This window comes from Eulemur rufifrons, chromosome 2, assembly GCF_041146395.1.
Source record: "Eulemur rufifrons isolate Redbay chromosome 2, OSU_ERuf_1, whole genome shotgun sequence".
Classification (NCBI taxonomy): domain Eukaryota; kingdom Metazoa; phylum Chordata; class Mammalia; order Primates; family Lemuridae; genus Eulemur; species Eulemur rufifrons.
The window spans coordinates 30,211,427-30,234,608 of NC_090984.1; the positions used below are offsets into that span (position 1 = coordinate 30,211,427).

The following is a 23,182-nucleotide window of genomic DNA, read 5'->3' on the forward strand; positions in this document are numbered from 1 at the left end:
ATTCAGTCATCTTTTGTTCAAAACAAAAGTGAGATCATATTGCAACTTTAATTTTTTTTTCATTCCACACAAAACAAACATCCTTCCAGGTCTGTGCATATGAATGTGGTAGGTATTATTAATACTATCTGGATCGTTAAATGAGGGAACTGAGGATCAGAGACAGAAGTAACTTGCCCCAGGTCACACAGCTAGTACCCAGAGTGTCAGGCTCTGGAGCCCTGGTGTGGATGACACACAGGCGTCATTTGGTGGTTGGCTGGGGAAGCTGCAGGGTCTTGAGAAGTTTGTGCTGCAGGTAGGTTTTAAAGATTTGTAGTCCAACTGTGGCTCAGAGCAGAGGCGTTTCTTCCCCAAAGTTTCTCAGCAAACCATTGGGTTTCAGACATCCCCTCCCAATATCTAGTTCAGGCGTCATCCTATGAAGCCACAGGCCTCACCCAGGAGGCCAGAGCTGCCAGTTCCTGGACTCTGGGAGTGTTTGCCCCCAAGTCCTCTGAAAAGTGATCCTCATCTATAAATAAGCTAGGCTCACATGTCCCAGCACATTGTGTGGGGGGAATAAAGAAACGTCTAAAACAGCAACTTGATTATGCCCAAGGTATGTATTTTTACACATGCCCAGATATAGTACATGTACAAATATGCTATTCATAAGCTCAGCCCAATGGTTTGAAGACCACATAGCTCGGTGTAGTGTGTGCACATATGCAGTTAATAAACACACTGTGTCAGGGTGTATGTGCATATTTTGGAACTAATGGTGAAGACTGGACCCCCAGGCAGTTCCCTGATACCTACACTAATTTCTAATACTACAGGATAATCTAGGGGATAATTTTCCTTCCATGGGAACCAGTAACCAGTGATAACAATGTTTTCCAAATTCCAGGCATTCACAAACCACCTTCATAGGTCTGACCATCCTTATACCATTTACACAATCACTTAATACTTTTCTTTACATCAATTTGCTCTTTTGTAACTTTAACACATATTAAAAGGGAACATGGAAATGCAAAACCAGCAACACTTGCCATAAATAGAAGATAGCCATAAAAATAAACACATAACTACTAGAATAAAAAAATGTGTAACTGATCCATTTGAAATCATTTTGCTATCACCATTCACTCACATTTTGAGAAACGTGGAACTAATGGACTTAAATGGCATGGGCTCCCTCATCCAGTCTTCTGCCCTACCCTCTCCCGGTGTCCACCATGTCTGTCAGCCTCATGTGGCTAGTGTCCCCTTTCCCTGGGTGGGTCTCTCAAGGGCTTAGAGTGGGGGCTCCATGGTCCTTGGGAAATTCAGAGCAGCTATGTCATTTCTTCTGTGTTCTTGAATCCCTGGGCCCAAGTGGACTTTAGGGGGTGGGGGCAGCAGACTCAGGCTTGAGGCTTGGAAAAAAAAAGAACTCTTTCCTTTTGAATAGAGGTTGTTTTTCATTCTACAAGTAGCTTTGGTTGTATTTGAAATTTGAATTTATTTTAAAATGGTGAAATATACCAACTTTACAGAAAGGGAAGAAAAGTCACCTACCAAGGGAACATAGCTGTTAGCATTTAGAGTGCACTCTTCTGTCTTTTGAAATATGGATATGGTTTGCACCACTGTGAGCCTGGGAGTCATAGATATGTTTATGTCCATTATCTAATGTGAGCTCACCAGACATGAAGAGAGTCAGGGTCGTGAAGTAGGCAGGACAGGAATTTTTTTTTTTTTTTTTTTTTTTTTGAGACAGAGTCTCACTCTGTTGCCCGGGCTAGAGTGCCGTGACATCAGCTTAGCTCACAGCAACCTCAAACTCCTGGGCTCAAGCAATTCTTCTGCCTCAGCCTCCCGAGTAGATGGGACTACAGGCATGCGCCACTATGCCCGGCTAATTTTTCTACATATTTTTTAGTTGTCCAGCTAATTCTCTTTCTATTTTTAGTAGAGACAGGGTCTTGCTCTTGCTCAGGCTGGTCTCGAACTCCTGAGCTCAAACGATCCGCCCGCCTCGGCCTCCCAGAATGCTGGGATTACAGGCGTGAGGCACCGCGCCCGGCCGGGACAGCAATTATTTAACCCATTTTTCAGATGAGAAAACTATGGCCCAGATATGTAATGTCACTTGAAATCACATACAGTGGAATGAGTTCCCTCTACCATGTCACAGTGCTTCTATGTTAGATGCCAGAGTTACAAAACAAAGTGTACCGGGGCACATACTATTAAAAATTTCAATTAAAAAAATTTTATATTTCCAAACCAATACATATTCATTGTAAAAAAAAAAATTTTTTAGGCACAATAAATGAGTCCTCAGTAATCCCACTCCCAGAGAAAACCTTCATGAATTATGCAAGCCTTGCCACCTTTGACTTTTTCTGTGTATATCCTACCCTATCATTTATCTATTTTCCAAAAATAGAATTGCTTCATAAGCACTGTTTTGTGACTGTATTCCCCCCACTAACCAATATATCTTGGACATCCTTCCAAGGACAGAGCTTGTAAAAACACATTTTAACAAAACAGAAAAGATTTTGGATGTACCCTAGGAGTGGTTCCACCTCGCCTCTATTGGCTGCAGCAACAGCACCGCGTCTGGGGGAAGGTATTCGTTCATTCATTCAGCACACGTAGTTACGGAGATGTTGTTTGTCAAAGGAGGCATTAGCTCTTGGGTACTTGGAGCCCTACTTCCCTGGAAAGACCAGAGAACTTTGGGGTTAGGAAGTGTGGGCATGGCTGGGCGTGGTGGCTCACGCCTGTAATCCTAGCACTCTGGGAGGCCGAGATGGGCGGATTGTTTGAGCTCAGGAGTTTGAGACCAGCCTGAGCAAGAGTGAGACCCCGTCCCTACTAAAAATAGAAAGAAATTATCTGGCCAACTAAAAATATATATAGAAAAAATTAGCTGGGCATGGTGGCACATGCCTGTAGTCCCAGCTACTCGGGAGGCTGAGGCAAGAGGATTGCTTGAGCCCAGGAGTTGGAGGTTGCTGTGAGCTAGGCTGACGCCACGGCACTCACTCTAGCCTGGGCAACAAAGCGAGACTCTGTCTCAAAAAAAAAAAAAAAAGGAAGTGTGGGCAGCTCCTGGCAGCATAGCCGGCTAGACTGAGGGAGGAAGGGCAGAGGAAGAGGGGTCTTGGAGCCAGAGCTTATTAGGTGGAGCAGACCTGGATGGGGGCAGGGAATTGTTTCCTAGATGGGTCCTGCTTGTCCTTCCCCACTTGTCCTTTTCCACCCATTTTTCCACAGCAGCAGGCTGGGTCCTGGCCTGGGGTTTTCCCTCCGACTACCCCTGGCCTCCCTGACCCCTCCTCCCCTCTGCCCCAGCACTTACGTAGGCAGCTGTTGGCGCTGAGGGTAAGAGGCTGGGGGCAGAGGTGGGTTTGCCAGGGGGATGAGGGAAGGAGTGATGCAGGTTTATGTTTTTTCGCTAAGTCTTTGTGCCACAGCAGGTGTCCGAGCCCATGTCCAGTATTCTCTCCCAATACCCTTTCTCCCTCAACACTTGAGCAATTTCTCCCAATATGCTTTCTCCCTCAACACTTCCCTTCTCCCATGTTTAGATTTTCTCAGACCCCACTTCCCCAGGAGCTAAGGGATCCCCACCAAGCACATAGATGCCCCCCCCATTCCCTCCCTGACCCTGGCCCAGCGTGTATCCCAGAGGCCAGCACCATTTGCCCTGTTGACAAACGAGGACTCTCATTCTGGAGCTGACCCGGCAGGGATCCCATTTGGGGGATTCAGGGGGACCCCCTCACTCTATGCTCGGGCCCCAGCCGCTCTGCTCCCCACCATCCCAGCCCCTGTGGAGATCTCCCTGCCTTGGATTACATTGTCTCTCAAGCAAGGTCTCTGGATCTTTCTAACCCGTTCGCCAAGAGAGCAGAGAATACCACCCTCATCCCTCATGCCCCTCCTACACGACGTACATGCTGACCAGGGCCTGCTGGGGACCGTATCCCTTCCACGGGCACACCGGGCCATCTAATGGCTGCAGAGGCGGCAGGTGGGATGAGCATGGCATTTGACACCAGAAGGCTTGGGTTCAGGTTTTAACTATGCTCCAGCTGTGAGACCCGGGAAAATACCCTACTCCCTCCGAGCCTCAGTTTTGTCTCCAGTAAAATGAAGGCATCTCTATCTCTTGGGCGTGTTTTGAGGGTTAGATGAGATAGTGTGAATAAAGGGTGTTTTTTTTTCTTTTTGTAATTTTATTTGCCATTACTTACAGACATCTTGCATAAAGCGTATTTTATCGAAGGAGGAAGGATGGATTAATAATACAGGCAGGGGGTAGAAAAATTTAAACGGTACAGAAGGTTATATAATAAAAAGACCCTCCCACCCTTAGCTCCCAGGATCTCAGGTCCCCTCCCCAGAGACAACCATCATTACCAGGGACATTCGGTGCATATGCAAACATGTAAGTGTACATGTCCATACTCATGTTCTTTTGGACCAAAACACATTTTGAAGATCACCCTCTGTCAGCACACGGGGAACACTCCTTTTTAACAGCTGCCTAGCGTTCCAGTACATGGATGTACCCAAACCAATTTAGCCAGTTCCCGCCCTACAGATGGACACTTGAGTTGTTTCCAGTCTTTTCTATTACAGACAACGCTGGGAATGAATATCATTTGACATATGATTTTGTGCACATGTTTGAGAATATCTGTGGGATAGAGTCCTAGAAGTGGCATTGCTGGGTCAAAAGGTCCATGTAGTTTTGATGTTGAGATATCACCAACGTACCCTGGAAAGACGGTACTGGCATGGCCACCAGCAAGGCAGGAGTGACTTCCCGGCATTCCCTCATCCACACAAGGTGCTATTAGGCCTTTTTATTTTCACCACTCTAATATGTGAAAATGCTACCTTATAGTTCTGATTTGCATTTCTTTTACGATGAGCCACCCTCCCTGTGGGCCCCCTGCCCACCTCACAGTGCACTCTCACCTCCTCCCAAGGTTTATCACTCTTCCCAATGGCGTCCTTCAGATCCTGGATGTTCAGGAGAGTGACAAGGGCTCCTACCGCTGTGTGGCCACCAACTCAGCCCGCCAGCGCTTCAGCCAGGAGGCCCTCCTCAGCGTGGCCCGCAGAGGTAAGGGGGCTGGTTGGGTGGGGAAACAGGGGGAGGGGGTTTCTGGAGTCAGCCACCTCAGGGCTGGGAGGGGCTCTACCTTCAGATAGGTGACAGGGTTAGTCCCATGGACAGGTGAGACAGTGAAGCCCAGAGAGGGCAGTGCCCCCAACCAGCAAATTGGGGATAGAACTGGCGCTGGAACCTAAGACTCTGGACTCCTAGTGCAGGGTTCCCTTGGGTTGGATGGCGCATCCAAGGCTGGGGACAGGCGGAGGCGAGGCATCTGAGGAGGGGTGTCCATGCCCTGAAGCCCTGGTCCCTCCCCCTTTCCTGCCCCTCTGTGAGCCCCAAGGGCTCCAGGCACTGGGAGATGCGTCCCTCTCTGCTTGCAGTGCCCTAGCCCTCCTGTCCTTCTCTCTGTTTCTTTGAAAAGCTCCTGCCCCAGTGTGACAGAGTAGGAAGGGCACAGGCTTTGGGGTCGGAGAGACCTGGTTTGAATCCTGGCTTCTCTGCTCACCACCTGCGCGACCCTGGGCTCCTTATCAAATGTCTAGCTCAGAGAGGTTGTAAGCATCCCTGAGATAAGAATGGAAATTGCCTGGCACCTGGCAAGTGCTTGACAGATCTCACTTCCGAGGCTCCCCACGGGCCCCTCCCTCTCTGTCCTTGGCCACGCACCTGCCCTCCCACCTGCCCCTCCTCGTCCCCACCCCTTCCCGGCTTCCTCCTCGGCTAAGCTGGCGGGCTACTCCCAGTTTGGGTCCCTCTCCCGCCTGTGCCTGGGATCTCTGCCTCCATCTGCTGGACAAATGAGGTATTCACCGTTCTGCCCTGGAGGCCAGGGCCACACTAAGAACTTGGCAGGGCACCAGCGTTCAGGGAGCTGCGGCGCAGGCAGAAACGCAAGCCTACCCCCTGCCTTTTCCTCACTGGAACCCAAGGCCCGTTGGGGAAGGGCTTTGCCTAAGGTCACACACATTAATGGCGGTGCTGGAACTAGAAACTATGACTGTTGACTCCAAGTCTAGTGCTCCATCCATGACCCTGACAGTCCTCTGCCTGGAGGATGGGTTGCACTTGGGAGGGAAGTAGCGGGTAGGTGTGGGTCTGTCCAGTCATTTCTCTGGTGCTGAGTAAGAGGCTAGGCCGTTCTCCTGACTCCAAGAGAAAGAGCTCTGAGGTCCCATCCCAGCTCTGCTGAATTTTGTGGCTACTTTCCCCGTCTGTCAGATGGAACCCCTGCTGCTCCCTGCTGCACCTGCCTCCCCAGGTTACTGTGAGCATCAGGTGAGGTACTGTGTGTGAAGACGCCTAACGGTAAGGCTGCCTGGGGCCTGTCTTCTCTCCAGGGTCCCTGGCATCCACCAGGGGGCAGGACGTGGTCATCGTGGCAGCCCCAGAGAACACCACTGTGGTGTCTGGCCAGAGTGTGGTGATGGAATGTGTGGCCTCTGCTGACCCCACCCCTTTTGTGTCCTGGGTCCGACAGGGTGAGTGGCGAGGAAGGGGCAGGAGGAGGGGAGGGCGTGGCATCTCACATGCACCCAGGTCAGGGAGCATGGGTGGCGGTCACCAGGCTGGTGTGGCAGAGCCTATCCCAGGCCTAGGTGTCATGGGCAATAAGGTGGGGGGCTGCGTGGGGAACCTGGACAAACTTAATCACCCATCAGTGTAGCATGTTTCCTTCACAAAGCACTTTGGAGCTGCCACTCACAAAGCCGTTATTGCAACCCAACTGAAAGACTGGGTTAGGTTCCCCACTTCTGTTCCTCCCAACACTATTGTGAGTGTTTGAGACCTGGGAGCGGGCCACACAGCCAGCAAGTCAGGTGGAACCAGGATCCTACTGCTGGTCTGTGTAACTACAAAGCCAGCTGTTGGCCCACCCCAGCGTGCTGCTGCCTGCTGGTCGGAGTGGACAAAATACACTGATGAGCTGGGTGGGGTGGCTCACACTTGCAAATCCCAGTCACTCAGGAGACTGAGGTAGGAGGATTGTTTGAGCCCAGGAGTTCAAGACCAGCCTGGGCAACATAGTGAGACCCCCATCTATCCCTAAAAAAAAAAAAAAATTAGATGGGTGTGGTGGGGCATGCCTATAGTCTCAGCTACTTGGAAAGCTGAGGCAGGAGAATCCCTTGAGCCCAGGAGTTCGATGCTGCAGTGAGCTATGATTGTGCCACTGTACTCCAGCCTGGACTACAGAGCTAGACCCTCATCTCTGAAAAGCAAATAAACAAACAAAACAAAACAACACAGATGAGAGAGGCAAGGACCCAGCCCTCTGAACTCACAGTCTGGGTGAGAGAGGGAAAACACACACCCACCAAGAGAGGCTTGACAGCATCAGGTTGCAAGGTGAGAAGTGCCGGGTAGGACTGAGTTACTGGAGATGCTATCGGGGTAATGAGAGAGCTGGGCCAAGTGTCACTTTGCAGTCTCCTGAGCACGTTCACACCCCTTCTCCTGTCAGAGCCTCCTAGCCCTATCAGAAGAGGAGGGGCCACCGATTATTTCCACTGAGCAGATGAGGAAACTGAGGCTGAAAGAGGCAGGTGGCGTGCTGGGACCCAAGCTTTAGAACCTGTTCTCTTTCTGGTACGCCACCCCCCACAGTCCTGTAGAAAGGAAGCAAGGGGGGGTTATTTTTGTTTCCATTTGTCAGTAAGAAGTGATTGTCCCAAGTTGATGGCACAAGTAAGCTCTCTTTACCCCTTCTTCCCTGACTCATTGTATTACTCTATACCTCCTCCTTTTTGTTTATATTTCACATTCAAAAGAGTACATAATGAATATATAGAGTTTAAAGAAAAATAATGCCCTGAACAACTATGTACCCACTACTGATCTGATGAAATTGAATAGTGCTGGTATCTTCATGAACCTCTCTGACCTCGACCTCCTCACTGGACTTGTGACACCACCTAGTTAGGGGGATCCTGGGGCCAGCAGGACCCTCATACTACCAGGATAAGCTTGTGCTATCACCCAGAAGTTCTATAAAAATATCAGTACTTCTCAGTTCCTAGCCATGCATCAGAGTCACTCAGGGAGATTGCTAAAACTGCAGACTGCCTCCCTTTAGCCCTGGAGAGTCGTGATCTAGGAGTCTTAATGCTTAGCAAGTGCCCTAGGTCCTTGCTACTGAAAGTGTGGTCTTTGGATCTACTACCTAAGGCTAGGTAGACATGCAAAATATGGGGCCCTGCCCTGGGCATCTATATATTGACAAGGTCCCTACATAAAGATTTGAGAATCACAGTCCCAGAGGATCCTGACACCTAGGAAGAGAAGGTCTAGAAAGGAGCTGCTTCCCTGACCCCAGGCACTGCTCTCTCTTTCTGGGAATTTGCTCCATTAAGACAGGGGAGGGGCGTGGGTTTTTGGGTTTGGTTTTGTTTTCTGGCTGCACATGTAGTACGTGTTCATTGTAGAAAACCAGGAAAAAAACAAGTAGAAAACATCTACCACTCAGAGATAAAAATTAACATATGTGAGTATATTATCTTCCAGGTTTTTTTTTTCCTATGCATATGTGCATTTTTTCCCCCAAACTGAGAAAGCATGCTGTATTTATAGTTCCAAGTCCTATTTTCATTCAACCGTTTACCATAAACATTTCCTCATCTTCAAAAGTTTTTCAAAAAGAATTTTAATGACTATGTAATGCTCCATCATTTGAATGTATTTAATAACTTATAAAATGTAATTCACCCGTTCCTACTGTTGGATTTCTGAGTCCTTTCCAGTTGTCCACTATTACAGTTAACACTGCAGCCATCTGCCCTGTCTACAAATGCTTGCCTGTAATTCTGACCATCTCCCCAGGACAGAATCCCGTAAGCGGAATCCCTGGCTTCAAGGTCTACATAGAGCTCCTTTATGGCCCTTTCCCCAACATTGCAATTTACTGTTTTTAAAAACATTCCCAATTTGCTGGGTGAAAATTAACATTTGTGGTTTGATGTGCATTTCTTCGATTACATGAAGTTGAACACTTTTTTTGTATTTCTAAGCCATTTGCATTTCTTCTGTGGATTTTCTGGTCATGTCCACAAGGCAAGGGCTTTCAAAATGTTTTTCATTTCGCATCAAGATAAAAGTCTCTGTGCATATTCAAATCTTTGGTTTGGTCAGACCTTACCAGCCCTGTCTTCATCACAGTACTGCGCTGAGACCATACGTAAGGAGTGCGTACTTCTTGAGAGAAATTAATAATAACGGTAACAGTAATAACTGACTAGTGTCCTGAGCACCTATTGTACCCCTGCGCTGTGCCAGGGGTTCTCGCAGACCTTATTCCTTCCACTTGGCAGAAGCCCTTTCGGTAGGGACCTCCTCCCATTGCAGACCAGACGGTAGGGCCCGAGAGTCACCGTGCTGGCAAGAGGAGGAACTGAGATTCCAACCAGGGACTGTCGTGTCCACTTTACTCGCGTGTGGAGGGTTCTGAAATTCGGAGAGTGGATATCGTCCCAGTCCCTAGCGTCCCCTCCAGCGCAACTCCCTCTCCTTCCCCAGACGGGAAGCCCATCTCCACGGATGTCATCGTCCTGGGCCGCACCAACCTGCTGATCGCCAGCGCGCATCCCCGGCACTCGGGCGTCTACGTCTGTCGCGCGAACAAGCCCCGCACGCGCGACTTCGCTACTGCGGCGGCCGAGCTCCGCGTGCTGGGTAAGGCGGGGTGATGGCTGGAGGGAGCAGGTGGGGGGCAGACCGGATTGGAGCGGGTTAGCTGGGGCTGGGGGGAGAACGGGGGTATGTTAGAGGGACTGAGGCGTGATCCTGGAGGATGAAAAGGGGTAGGGCTAGGGAGGAGGAGCGCATGGGAGGAGCGCTAGGGAGGCGGGGCGGGTGGATTGGGATAGACGAGGTAATTGGAGGATGCAGGGGGGGTGTTGAGCCAGGGATGGGAGGAGAGTGGTGATTAGCCTGGCTTGGGTGACTGGGGGCTGGAGAGGGGTGGGACCTAGGTAACTGGGGGGAGAGGTGGGACTGAAGTTATTGGGGGAGATAGTGGAGTGATCTGGGTGGTTCCAAGAAAACTGAGGGACAGGGTTGCTCAAGGTAATGGAGAAAGTAAACTTGGTAGGTGTGGAGACGTTGAGGGTAGGGGAGAAGGAGGTGGGTAAATGGGGTGGGGTTAGAACCTGGAGGAGGCTGAGGGGGCCTGGGGACAATTCAGGGAAAGAAAGAGAATGGTCACTGTGGGGCTGGGGTAAATGGGGGAGGGGGAGGGGCTGATGTGTGTTGAATTAGAGTAGTTTGGGGAGGGGTGAATCAGGGGGAGGTTAGAGTGATTGGAAGGGGGAGTGGGGGCGGATGGGGTTGGGGCATTTGGGGGAGGGGACAGAGCCCCCAGTGGCTGGAGCCCGCGGTCAGCGTCGCTCCTCCCGCCCCTAGCGGCTCCTGCCATCTCGCAGGCGCCCGAGGCGCTGTCGCGGACGCGTGCGAGCACAGCGCGGTTTGTGTGCCGCGCGTCTGGGGAGCCACGGCCGGCGCTGCGCTGGCTGCACGACGGGGCGCCGCTGCGGCCCAACGGGCGTGTCAAGGTCCAGGGTGGCGGCGGCAGCCTGGTCATCACGCAGATCGGCCTGCAGGACGCCGGCTACTACCAGTGCGTGGCTGAGAACAGTGCGGGAACCGCGTGTGCCGCAGCGTCGCTGGCCGTAGTGGTGCGCGAGGGGCTGCCCAGCGCCCCCACGCAGGTCACGGCCAGACCACTGAGCAGCTCTGCTGTGTTGGTGGCCTGGCAGCGGCCCGAGCTGCACAGCGAACAGATCATTGGCTTCTCCCTCCACTACCAGAAGGCACGGGGTACGTCTGCCCTGGGCCCCAGATGCCCCGGCAAAGGCCCACGCAGGGCGCAGCGGGGAGGAGTACGGGCTGGATGACTAAAGGGTGGCCTGGTGGGTACCTTTGGGGCTGAGCTGGGGTAGGAGCCCACAGGAGAGACCTGCCTAGGAGGGTTAGTCTTCAGCCTGGTGTAGAATCCACGTGTGGGCACTGCTTCCTTCCCCTTAGTAGTGGTGGGTATGCGAGAGAGGGGGAAGGATGCTTCTTCTGGGGAAAATGCCTTGGTGGTTCTAGAGCCACCTCCCACCCCAGTTAACTAACTGCAGCAGGAGTCATTTCAATTAGATACCAGAAAGAACTTCCTAAGCAGTGGAGGAATTCATACAGTGAGATGAGAAGCTGAGGGAATTTATACTGTCCAGCTCAGATTATCAGGGATGATTTAGCTGTAAATGGACCATTTCAGAGACCGGGTCCATATGAAGGATTCCTAGACAGACTCCAACTGGCCAGAGCTGGTTGTGGCCCTATGACAGTCCCCTTGTCCCCTGTGTCACCATCCCAGGCATGGACAATGTGGAATACCAGTTTGCAGTGAACAATGACACCACCGAGCTACAGGTTCGGGACCTGGAACCCAACACGGATTATGAGTTCTACGTGGTGGCCTACTCCCAGCTGGGGGCCAGCCGCACCTCCACCCCAGCACTGGTCCACACGCTGGATGATGGTAGGGCCAATGGACCTGCAGTGGGCAGCTTGGGGCCCAGAGAACTCCCTGGGGGTGGTAGCTCACCTCGTCTTTGCTAATGTAAGGGCACCTTTACCTGCCTCTTGTCATCTTTTGTGCCCTGTAAGAGCATGGGCAGGGGTTCTTTTCCCCAGTTTACAGTTGGGGAAACTGAGGCCCAGAAAATGAGAGTGACTTGCCCAAGGTCAGTAGTGCAGCTGAGACTTGAGCCGAGGTCTTGTGATTCCCCATATCAGGCAGTTCTTCTTGACACCCATGTACCATCCAGTTGGGTTAGGGACCAGTGACCTTAACTCATTGGATGTGGAAGATTATGCCCCAAAACTTTCCAGTTTCAGGGTGGGAAACATGTCCCCTCACCTTCCATCTTGGGGCTCCCCTGAGAGCCTCCCTTTCCTCCCTCAGATCCTGGTCCTGGCCTACTTCAGACTTGTTCGGTGACCTGGGCAAGTCGTAGACTGCTCCTGAGTCTCACTTTCCACATTGGTGGAGCGGAGCTCACGCTGATGTTCTTCTGTCTTCAGTCCCCAGTGCAGCACCCCAGCTCTCCCTGTCCAGCCCCAACCCCTCGGACATCAGGGTGGCATGGCTGCCGCTGCCCCCCAGCCTGAGCAATGGGCAGGTGGTGAAGTACAAGATAGAGTACGGTTTGGGAAAGGAAGGTGAGTGGGGGCAGGGTGCAGGCATGCTTGGGAATGGTCAGCGTGAAGGGTTGGTCAGGAAATTGAGCTGAGTGGTGGGCAGGGATGATGAGTGCAGGCTGGGGCAGAGGCAGCAGGAGTGAAAGGGGAAGACAAAGGGCCGGGGAGAGACAGAGGGAGGCCTGGCTTCTAGCCCCACCTCCTCTATGTCTGCAGCGTGTGATCCTATTGAGTTCCTGCCTCGGTTTCCTTATCTGGGAAATGAGGCAGGTAGCCTAGGTGATCCCTGGAGTCCCTTCCAGCTCTCAAAGCAGAGAGGGATGGGAGGCAGAAGGTGTGCTCGTGGAGAGGATGGGACATTGGGTAGGGTGTGCTAGGGCAGAAGTAGGTCATCTGGGGGAGGGGTCATGAATGGGATAAAGAGTTAGGGGCAGGAGAGTGGCTGGGGGGCCAGGGTGAGGGCTACCAGGGAGGCAAGGGCAAGGAAGTGGGTGTGGGGTGGTCGTCAGGGCTCTGGAAGCCAGGTGGCACTCGATGGCCTTCTTGGCCAGCCCCTTGTTCCTACACCTGATCATTGACAGCTCATGGGGATGGGGGCAGAGCATGAGCCAAGGCGGATGGCCTGTTTCAGCTGGGGGTGGAGGCTGGAGCATCAACCCTGGAGCCATGGAGTCTGCCCGGGCACCGAGGGGTCAGTCCTGAGAGGGCCTCAGTCTCCGATGGGCACTGAGGAACCAGGATCTGAGGTGGAAAAGTCAGCACAGGGGAGTTTAGGGGCCATGGTCCTCAGGTGGTCACCCAGCAACCCATATTTGCTGTCCCTGCAGATCAGATTTTCTCCACCGAGGTGCCAGGGAATGAGACCCAGCTTACGCTGAACTTGCTTCAGCCAAACAAGGTGTATCGAGTCCGGATTTCGGCTGGCACAGGGGCCGGCTTCGGGGCCCCCTCCCAGTGGATGCAGCACCGGACGCCCAGTATGCACAATCAGAGCCATGGTACGGGGTCGGGGGAGACAGGCCAGGCAATATGTGTGTAGCTGCGTGGGTGTACATATGTCTGTGGAACCCCAGTGTCCTCCCAGCCCCCCATCAGAGACTTCCTTGGCTCCCCTGCTCGATAGGTAAGGGAGGCCCAGGAGTAGAGGTGAGGAGCTAGGCTCTAGTGTCCCTTTTATTTGCTTTGTGACCTTGGACAAACCATTCACAAATCTGAGGCTTCATTTACTGCTGAGGGTGGCGTGAGGATTACAATGTATTGTAAGTGAAGTGCTTAACATGTTACAAGAACTCTTTAAATAGTGGCTGTGTGTAGTGCTCACTTTGGTAGCACACACACTAAAATTAGAATGATACAGAGAAGATTAGCATGGCTCCTGCGCAAGAATGACACGAAAATTCGTGAAACATTCCATATTTTTTTAAAAACTTATTTTAAAAGATATAGTAGCTGTTTCAATGATGATGATTGTTGTTTTTGTTGAGAGAACCAATCAATGGCAAACAATCAGAGTGATTAAATGCAGACAAAACCTGGCACACATACTCTCTGTGTGACAATGGGCAAATTACTTAACTGTTCTGAGCCTCAGTTTTCTTATCCGTAAAATGAGAACAGTAGTATTTTCACTAAAGTTTTAGAGGGTTGTGAGAATACAGTTATAGTCCACGTACAAAGTGCTTAGAACAGTGTCTGACACATAGTAAGCCCTCCACTCTCGGGCTCCAAATGGGGCTCCCCACTCTAATGGCTGCACCCCTCCTTCCCAGCCTCAGCAACGTGTCGCCTGCATTTGTTCCTTCAGGAGGTTTATAGAGGCCAGCTCTGTGCTAGGCACTGTCAGCCCCGCCCCGGGGGTGCTCCTTGCTGACCCTTTCGGAAATGCCTAGGAGATGCCTCTGCATTTCCCTCGCCCTGTGCTTACAGAGTAGTGAGTTCACCTCCAGACCGAGCCCAGGCCGGCACTTAGGGTGGTGGCCGAGTGGTGACACATTGGGAGAACGCCAGCAAGGCTCTCACTGAATGCCATCTTCCTGCTTCTTCCCTGTGCCTCCGCCCCCACTCCCATTCCTGGCCTCCTTCTCCTGTCCCCCATTCTCTTCCTCCTTTTTCCCCATCCTCCCCTGCCCCCAGTCCCTTTTGCCCCTGCAGAGTTGAAGGTGCAGGCAAGGATGGAGTCCTTGGTTGTGTCATGGCAGCCGCCTCCTCACCCTACCCAGATCTCTGGCTACAAACTATACTGGCGGGAGGTGGGGGCCGAGGAGGAGGCCAACGGTGATCGCCCCCCGGGGGGCCGTGGAGACCAGGCTTGGGATGTGGGCCCCGTCCGGCTCAAGAAGAAAGTGAAGCAGTATGAGCTGACCCAGCTAGGTGAGGAGGGCTGGGGGGAAGGGAGAACGCGGGACATAGCTTCAGTGGGCACCAGACAAGCTGTGCACAGGAATGAGAGACGGAATGTTCTTTGTGATGGCAGAGTGACCCCAGAGGTCCCTCTGGCCATTGAGCCCTGTGACCTTCCCCAGTCCCTGGCCGGCTGTACGAAGTGAAGCTTGTGGCATTCAACAAACATGAGGATGGCTACGCGGCAGTGTGGAAGGGCAAGACGGAGAAGGCTCCCACGCCAGGTGAGGGTGGCTGGGGAAGAAGGCGGGGAGGGCGCAGTGAAGGGCTCTGTGAGCTGCCTCCTGTCCCTTTCCCCTGGGCTAGCCTGGGGGGCAGGAAGCCTAGTAGCCTCAGCTCACCCCCAAACCCATTCTCCTAGGGTCGGGGGGCGGCCCTCCTCTCCTGGCCCTCTTCTAGCTCCAGACACCCTGTATCATAGAGAGAAGTTCTAGTTTGTGCACTATCTGTTAGGCCTGCTTGCTACCGTATTTTCACCATCCACGAACAGCGCTAACTTAGAAAGTTTGAACAGAGAGAATCCCCATGGTTGATCAGTAACTCCTAACCCCAAATTTGGCCTTAAAACAATTTTAAAACACCTACCTACATCACACTATCAGATTATGCCTCTAGGCAGGGAAAGTATCCCTATGTGGCCTCCTGGGAAACCGAGGCTCAGAGGGAAAAGGGACTTGTCCAAGGTCACATGGAGCCTAAACTAGAACCAGAATTCCTGGCTCCCAGGCAAAAGTCTTCCCACTGCCTTGTGGCCCTGTGTTGGCACCTCACTGGCCCGTCATGATGCTTCCCAGGCTGCTTTTCAACCACGTGGAATGAGCACTCACCAGAAACCATGAAACCTGGCTCCGATTCCAGTTTGTTCATTTATTCATTCAGCAGATATTTTACTGGGTGTCTACTATGTGCCAGCTCTGATCTGGGAATTTAGTGGTGGACAACACAAATAAGGTACCTACTGTCATGGAGTTTATTTTATGTAATAAACACTTATCATCATATAATATTTACTATATACCAGACACTTTTCCTATCTACTTTACAAATATTAACTAATTTAATACTCATAAGGTAGGTAATGATCATCAACTCCACTTACAGACTAGGGAATGAAGGCACAGAGAGGTTAAGTAATTCCTCCAGGATCACACAGCTAGTAAGTTGCACAGCTGGAATTTGAACCAAAGCAGCCTGGTTCCGGAGTCTGTGCTCTTAATTGCCATGATTTGCTGCTTCTCTCTATGTTACACTCTTACATACTAGTGTGCCACAGTCTGCTATAGGTATGACCTTGGCAAAAATCACTTAAATTCTTGGAGGTTCAGTTTCCTTATCTGCAAAGTGGGAATGATGCCATCCAACTCACGGGATCAAAAAAGAGGGTCAAAGAAAGAGCCTTGGGAACTGTAAACCACTGTACGGATTTAGGAGTGAGTGTCCTCCGTCCCTTCCCCACACTCTAATTTTCACCTTCCAGACCTGCCCATCCAGAGGGGTCCGCCCTTGCCCCCAGCCCACGTCCATGCAGAATCAAACAGCTCCACGTCCATCTGGCTTCGGTGGAAAAAGCCGGACTTCACCACGGTCAAGATTGTCAACTACACCGTGCGCTTCAGCCCCTGGGGGCTCAGGAATGCCTCCCTGGTCACCTACTACACCAGGTGGGGAAGAGGACTAATGCTGTCGCTGTCGGGGGAGGAAGAGCAGGTGGGGCGGGGGCGCGGCAGCAGGTGCTGATGAGGAGAGCGAGCCTGGGATTCGGGAACATGTCACGGCTCACCTGTTACACGGGGTGGGGGGGCACACTGAGGGTCTGCCCAGGGCCCAGCTCTTACCAGGTGGTAGCAGGTGGAAACGGAGAGCCTAGCGCCTCACAGCAGAGCCCTGTGCTCAACCTTTGGAGAATGTGAGGCAGGACAGACCTGTTTCTCCAACCTCAGAGGCCTCCCGATCTGATGGCAAAGGGAGCTCTGCCGCTGTCCTCAGACACCCCGCCCCCGTCAGCTGGGGAGACAGAGCCCGAGGAGCTGATATATACAACTGCTCTAAGGCAAAATTAAGCCCAGGAAAAGATGCAACAGAGACGGTTCCTTGGGTGGAGAATAACTTGGATTAATCCAGGAAGGCTTCCTAGAGGAGGGGGCCTGACTTGGAAATTAGACATGGAGCAGCATACATCCACACCTCTCTGTAGGTCCCCTGGGTGATGTCAGTGGCCCCCATGCCAGGGAGCAGCTTCCCTTCCCAGGGTAGGGGCTGGGGCCGACGGCTGGGGAGTAGATTCGGAGGCGTCTGCCCTGCTCGGAGAGTGTGCTGAGAGCACTAGTCACGTTTCTTGCCTCAGTAGTTCAGGAGAAGACATCCTCATTGGCGGGCTGAAGCCATTCACCAAATACGAGTTTGCGGTGCAGTCCCACGGCGTGGACGTGGACGGGCCTTTCGGCTCCGTGGTGGAGCGCTCCACCCTGCCTGACCGTGAGTGGCCCCTGGCCCCCTTGCCCTCCACCCGTCTTTTGCCTAACTCCTTGCCCCAGTGGCCCGCTTTTCTGAAACATCCCTCAGAGCCCCAAGGTTTGGGCAGAGCTGAGTGCAGAAGAGTTTCAAGGAGCGGAGGAATGGTGGTAACCCCACCCCACCCCCGTTTTCCAGAAATTCCCCAACTGGAGACCAGACCTCATCTTTGCTTTGTGGTTTGTTCCAGTGAAGGAGGAAAAAGGGAGGCCACGTCCTCATGCCCTGTCTTCCAGCTGCCCCCAGAGCTGGGTCTCTCGGTGACCCTGTCTCTCCTCGTCTCCTCCCTTGCACCCCAGGGCCCTCAACACCCCCATCTGACCTGCGCCTGAGCCCCCTGACACCGTCCACTGTGCGGCTGCACTGGTGCCCCCCTGCAGAGCCCAATGGCGAGATCGTGGAGTATCTGATTCTCTACAGCAACAACCACAGCCAGCCCGAGCACCAGTGGACCCTGCTCACCACAGAGGGTGAGGGGCCTGTCCCGGGCATCTGAGCAAGAGCTTCCCAGCCTTTCCCCCTTCCAGCCTCTCCACTGGCTGGGTTGGCAATGAGAGTGGTGCCGAGGTTTGTTCTAGGGGCTTCTGGGAGGAGCAGGCAGAAGCTACTGCCTGCGTGAGAGGAGCAGACTCTCTCGGTTCCGCGACCTTGCCTACCCCTGTGCCCCACCCCGACCCCATCCCCCATCCTGCTGTCCCTGCTTCCCTCACCCCCAGGAAACATCTTCAGTGCTGAGGTACACGGCCTGGAGAGCGACACTAGGTACTTCTTCAAGATGGGGGCACGCACAGAGGTGGGGCCTGGACCCTTCTCCCGCCTGCAGGATGTGATCACTCTTCAGGAGAAGCTCTCAGGTATGAGGGCAGCGAGGAAGGAGCGGGGTCCATCCTGGGGCAGCCCTGGGTCCCCAGAGGCCCTTGAGGTTGACTTCTAAGCCCTGCCTCTAGGCACAACTACGCTCCCATTGTTTTGCACAGCTGCCCTCCTGGTTTGGTGGAACAGGGGAAATTTGAAGGGGGAACAGGTGCGGTTCAGCGGTGATTTGGCTGAGAGGTCAGATGCAGATTCACGGGGGACTGGCTTGCTTTAGAGACCAGTCTCTTTGGGAGATTGCTTTGATGGGCAGAGGGGCTTGGTGAGGTGACGAGCTTTATGGGGCCAAGAGGGGCAGCAGCCCTGGCTATATAATCTGCAGGGTCCAGTGCAGAATGAAAATGCTAGGCTCTTTATTTTAAAAATGGGTAACTTAGAACACTGGGAAGCAAAAAAAAAAAAAAAAAAAAAAAAATGGGTAAGAATTCACGCCCGTAATCCCAGCAATTTGGGAGGCCGAGGTGGGAGAATCACTGGAGGCCAGAAGTTCAAGACCAGCCTGGGCAACATAGTGAGATCCTGTCTCTACAAAAAGTAAGAAAAATTAGCTGGACATGGTATCACGTGCCTGTTGTCCTAGCTACTTGGGAGGCTGAGGTGGGAGGATCACTTAAGCCCAAGAAGGCGACAGCAGAGTAGTAAACCCAACCCAGAGCCCTTCCAAGCACGGGCCCCTGCAGTGCACATGGTGCACACCCTGAGCAGGCAAGAGGTGTGTTTCACCAAAAGGCCAGTTTGATGAGGAGAGACCACAACTTCTAAATGTGTTGTCGAGGACAGTCAGAGGGTGAGATAGTAGTAGTCCCTGTAAGGTCACAGGGCCCATCTGTCCTTGAGTCCGAAGATCGTAGGCATCCAAAGGTGAGACTCAGGCCAGGGGGCTCCTGAAGAAGCTACGAGGAGTCCTGATCTACAATACGGTGCCTGTGCCCTTTCTCTGTCCTTGACCTGCTCTGTCCCCTCTCTCCCCCACCAGACTCCTTGGACATGCACTCAGTCACGGGCATCATCGTGGGTGTCTGCCTGGGTCTCCTCTGCCTCCTGGCCTGCATGTGTGCCGGCCTGCGCCGCAGCCCCCACAGGTGGGCAGGGAGCAAGTCTGACCTCAGAGGGGAGATTTCCAGGAAGGGCTGCAGAGTGGCTAGAGAACAGGGAAAGTGGCCGAGACTTGCTAGGACTCTTGGACAAAGGCATCGGGGTGATGTACTCATGAGAATGGGGGGTGGATTTAGGGGAGCCCCAGCCTACCCCCTTCAGCAAGGCCAGGCAGAGCTGCCTTCTCCCACTTCCTCTGTAGCTGCCAGCATCTTAAAAAAAAAGGGGGGGGGGGCGCAAATCTTCAGATGCCTGGAGCCAAGGGAAAAAGACTGTTCACAGTGCAGGCCATTCTGAACAACAGCAGAGTTTCCTACTCATTGCACAGACTGGGGGAAACCAAGCCCCAGAGATGGGCAGGAACCTGCCCAGAGACACAGACTGGACTAGGTCCTAGTCCTGCCCCCACCCCCACTCGTTGACCACTGGGCCTCGTTTTCCATCTTCCCTTCTAGGGAAGCCCTCCCGGGCCTGTCCTCCGCGGCCACCACTGGAAACCCTGCACTATATTCCAGAGCCCGGCTTGGCCCTCCCAGTCCCCCAGCTGCCCATGAACTGGAGTCCCTCGTACAGCCTCGTCCCCAGGACTGGTCTCCCCCTCCCTCAGACATGGAGGACAGGGCTGAAGTACACAGCCTTATTGGTGGCAGTGTTTCTGATGGCAGGTGTCACTCCAAGAGGAAGGTAAGTCAGAGCCCACTCTGAGGCTGATCCCTACGCAGGACGCCAGGGGGTGCCAGAGCACACGGCGTGACCGTGAGCGCTGCCCCAGCTCATCGCCTTCTGAGCCAGCTGCGAAGAGAAGGCCCCCTCGGCCCCCTCCGTGAGAGGGCTGGCAGGGCAGGGAAGCAGGTGGGCCTCCGATCCTGGCAGAATAGGTCAGCCTGGTTCTCACAGACGGGGGCCCCCAATAGGTATTTGCAGGTGACTCAGGGTGGCCAGAACACTCAGATCCTTCCTCATCCCGGGAGCTAGGGAGACCTCTCAGACCCAGGCCTCCCAATGTGGGGAGAAGAGGCTGGTCAGCGTGTCTGAAGCCGGGATAAGGCGAGGCCCCTGCAGCACAGGTCCCCTCCGTGTGGGCAGCGGTCGCACATCCCGTCCGACTCTGACCAGTCCTGGCCTCACCCTCTGCCTGCCCCTGTGGCAAAGGAGAGCCCACCTGGCTCGAGCCCCTCAGGCCTTGCAGAGCCTGGTGCCAGGCTCGTCTGCAGGAGGACTGCATCCTCCACTCTCCGCCACCGACCCTCGGCCCTTTCTGGGCTTCTCCACTGCACCCAGAGGAGCGGGTTTAGCAGGGAACCGGTCGGGAGGGAGAAAGCCAGGGGCCAAGTCTGGGCCCTGCTTCCCCATGGCCCCAGCCACTTCCCTCCCTTCTGCCTCCCTCTCCCAGCCATTGCTGGTCTTGCTCCTCAGTGTCCCCTTCCTTCCTCTGTGCAGATCTCCTGGGCTCCACCAGGCGGGCCAAGCTGGGCAGGTACCTGGGCAGGCTGTGAGCTACCCCAGGCAGGCCCCAGGCCGGCTCTGACCCGGGCCCTGCTGCCCCCTGCTGGAACTGGGCAGACGCTGTTGCTGCAGGCTCTGGTGTATGACGCCATAAAGGTCAGTGTCCTGGGAGGAAGGGGTGGGACAGGGGGGAAGGGTCCCCTGGCTTGTGAAGAGAAAGTAGTGAACTCTCTGGAGACCCGTCGGTGGTAACTTCCCTGGGGTTAGAAGCCTGGCCAGGAGACCCCTAGAGCCTCCAAAGGTTGAGCAGGTGGAGGGCAGGCCAGTTTTTGCAGGACCCTGCTTCATTTGGGTTGGGGACAGTCCCCCCTGTACCCAGACCTGAGTGAGCCACAACAGAATTCCGTGGATCTGGGGCTGGCCTGAGTACATTCAGCCCTTCCTCCTCTTCACGGAGCCCCTGACTGAGTCGGGCACTTCTGGAACTCCTGGGCAAGGGCAAATGGGTTGTATTCTGTTTTTTTCCTGCCATTGCGTGGGTCTCAACATCGTCTCTGGTAGGACAGTTCCTATGTGTCCTTTACCAACTCCCATGTGATATATACTCTAATGGAGAGTCAGTTTCTCTCCACCCCATAGATGTTGGTCATTGTTCTGATGCCCACTCTCAGTAATGGTCACCTTGTCTTTGTGTTCTCTGCCCTGGGCAGGGTAATGGGAGGAAGAAGCCACCCCCAGCCTGCAGGAACCAGGTGGAGGCTGAAGTCATTGTCCACTCTGACTTTAGTGCGTCCAAAGGGAACCCCGACCTCCATCTCCAAGACCTGGAGCCTGAGGATCCCCTGCCTTCCGAGGCTCCTGATCTCATCTCAAGTGTTGGGGATGCAGGGCCGGGGACAGACTGGCTGGACAGGGAACTGGGAGGGTGTGAGCAGGCAGCCACTGGGCCAGACAGACTGACCTGCCTGCCAGAGGCAGCCAGTGTTTCCTGCACCTACCCAGACCTCCAGCCCCGTGAGGCTCTGGAGGAGGCCCCTGGAAACAGCTGCCAGCCCAAAGCCCCCTGCCCTCTAGGAGCCAGCCCAGGCCTGCCCAGAGCCTCAGTCTCCTCCTCTGCTTAGCACCCCTAGAGGGTACAGTTTGGGATGGGCTGGTGTGGATTCCAGGATGTGACATGCATGGTCACGTGTGTATACATGTCTGCCTGCAGATACATCATCAAGCCCTTTGGAGCCTCCCAGGGTGCTTTGGCTGGGGGGAGAGAAAGAAATGGATTATTTGTTCCCCCCATACTTCTTTGCGACACATACGTGATATGTGAGAGACATATGAGACACAGCTACATGTGATATACACACATGTGAAGCACATGTGTGTGTACTGGTTAGTGAGCTGGGAAACCTTGGCCCAGGCATTGGTCACTATGGTCTGATTGATCCTCCAGGTCAGGACAGTGCCCCAGAGTGGTCAGTCCCCAGCTGCTCTGTCGCCCAGCCTTTTATTACACACTCTGAGAGTGTCTCCAATGCCTGTCTGACAGACAGCCCCCGCCACGCTCCTGGCCGGTGGGTGGGTCGAGTGTGAGTAGGCTCAAGAGGCCTGGCACTTTAGCTGCGTCACCTCCCATCTCCCCGGTGCCCAAAGTGAGAGGGTGAGCCTGGCTCCCCTCAGAGCAACTCTGTTTCATTTTGTCATTTAGGAAGTTCGCTCTCCCCTCCTTCCTTGCCCTCCACTACTCTGGTGGCCTGTCTCCCTGCCAACTTGCTCTCCCAGCTCTAGTGCCCTCCTTTCCTCCCCATGCTCTTCCCTGTCCTCTCTCCTGGTTCCCTTTCGCTGCTGTCTCTCGTGCCTCTCCCAGACCGTGTAATTCTGTTCTCCTGCCTGGGTTCAATCTCTGCACCCTTCCCTAACAACGTGACTACCTCATGTCTGCTTCAAGGCCATCGTGCCACTCCTGTGTCTGCCACCATTCACCTTGGCTGTCACCCTCCTGTCCCCCTCCTCCACCCGCCGCCACTTGCCTCCTCCCCAAGCAGACTTCCCACCCCCAGTGCAGGTTTGGAGAAGACCTTCTGGCTTCCCTGCACCTGTCTCCTTGGGATTGGGATGGGAGGGTTGAATCCAAGTCACACAGGGGAATTTCTGAGACAGAGAAGGGGGACTGTGACCCAGAGGCTCAGAATAAAATGATCCCTCCCTTCCATGCAGGGAGGCAGGTTTGCTGGATGGAGATGATTTCACACCTTTCTTCCCTACAGAAACTAAAGGGGGAGAAGGGGAGTGGCAGTTAGGGAAGCTACTTCCTACCCTGTGAGCCTTGAATGTGACCTGATCTGGGGTAGGGGTGAGAAGAACCCCATTCTCTGGGGTGCTAGAAGGGAGGTCTTTGCACAGAAAAAGGGTGGTTGGCGCATCTCATTTTTTTCTTTAAATGGAATGCTGAAGTCATTTTCTGTTGACCTGCCGGCTTGACTTCTATTTCCTGTGTAGTGAAAACAATGCCACTTATCTGATTTTTCACCTTAGCCCTCTCACAGGAGCATAGAATGTAGGGCTCTTTGCTCCCTA

At 53.6% G+C, this 23,182-nt stretch overlaps 1 protein-coding gene and 1 non-coding gene across 2 annotated transcripts in view; both read left to right on the forward strand.

Moving 5' to 3' along the window:
- The window catches only part of IGDCC4 (immunoglobulin superfamily DCC subclass member 4), a 34,065-nt gene extending 12,330 nt beyond the window's left edge, over window positions 1-21,735 (forward strand). The window contains exons 4-20 of the mRNA XM_069458823.1: window positions 4,980-5,116; window positions 6,448-6,588; window positions 9,620-9,775; window positions 10,505-10,918; window positions 11,463-11,627; window positions 12,173-12,310; window positions 13,117-13,287; window positions 14,423-14,659; window positions 14,812-14,913; window positions 16,167-16,350; window positions 17,037-17,164; window positions 17,500-17,670; window positions 17,917-18,054; window positions 19,050-19,155; window positions 19,624-19,852; window positions 20,609-20,770; window positions 21,325-21,735. Of these exons, the coding sequence (XP_069314924.1) occupies window positions 4,980-5,116; window positions 6,448-6,588; window positions 9,620-9,775; window positions 10,505-10,918; window positions 11,463-11,627; window positions 12,173-12,310; window positions 13,117-13,287; window positions 14,423-14,659; window positions 14,812-14,913; window positions 16,167-16,350; window positions 17,037-17,164; window positions 17,500-17,670; window positions 17,917-18,054; window positions 19,050-19,155; window positions 19,624-19,852; window positions 20,609-20,770; window positions 21,325-21,735 (3,190 nt within the window). The remainder of the gene's footprint in view (window positions 1-4,979; window positions 5,117-6,447; window positions 6,589-9,619; window positions 9,776-10,504; window positions 10,919-11,462; window positions 11,628-12,172; window positions 12,311-13,116; window positions 13,288-14,422; window positions 14,660-14,811; window positions 14,914-16,166; window positions 16,351-17,036; window positions 17,165-17,499; window positions 17,671-17,916; window positions 18,055-19,049; window positions 19,156-19,623; window positions 19,853-20,608; window positions 20,771-21,324) is intronic.
- On the forward strand, window positions 13,603-13,709 carry LOC138381004 (U6 spliceosomal RNA). The gene has a single exon (XR_011232961.1). It is a non-coding gene; the product is annotated as a U6 spliceosomal RNA (small nuclear RNA).
- Window positions 21,736-23,182: the final 1,447 nt, after the last annotated feature.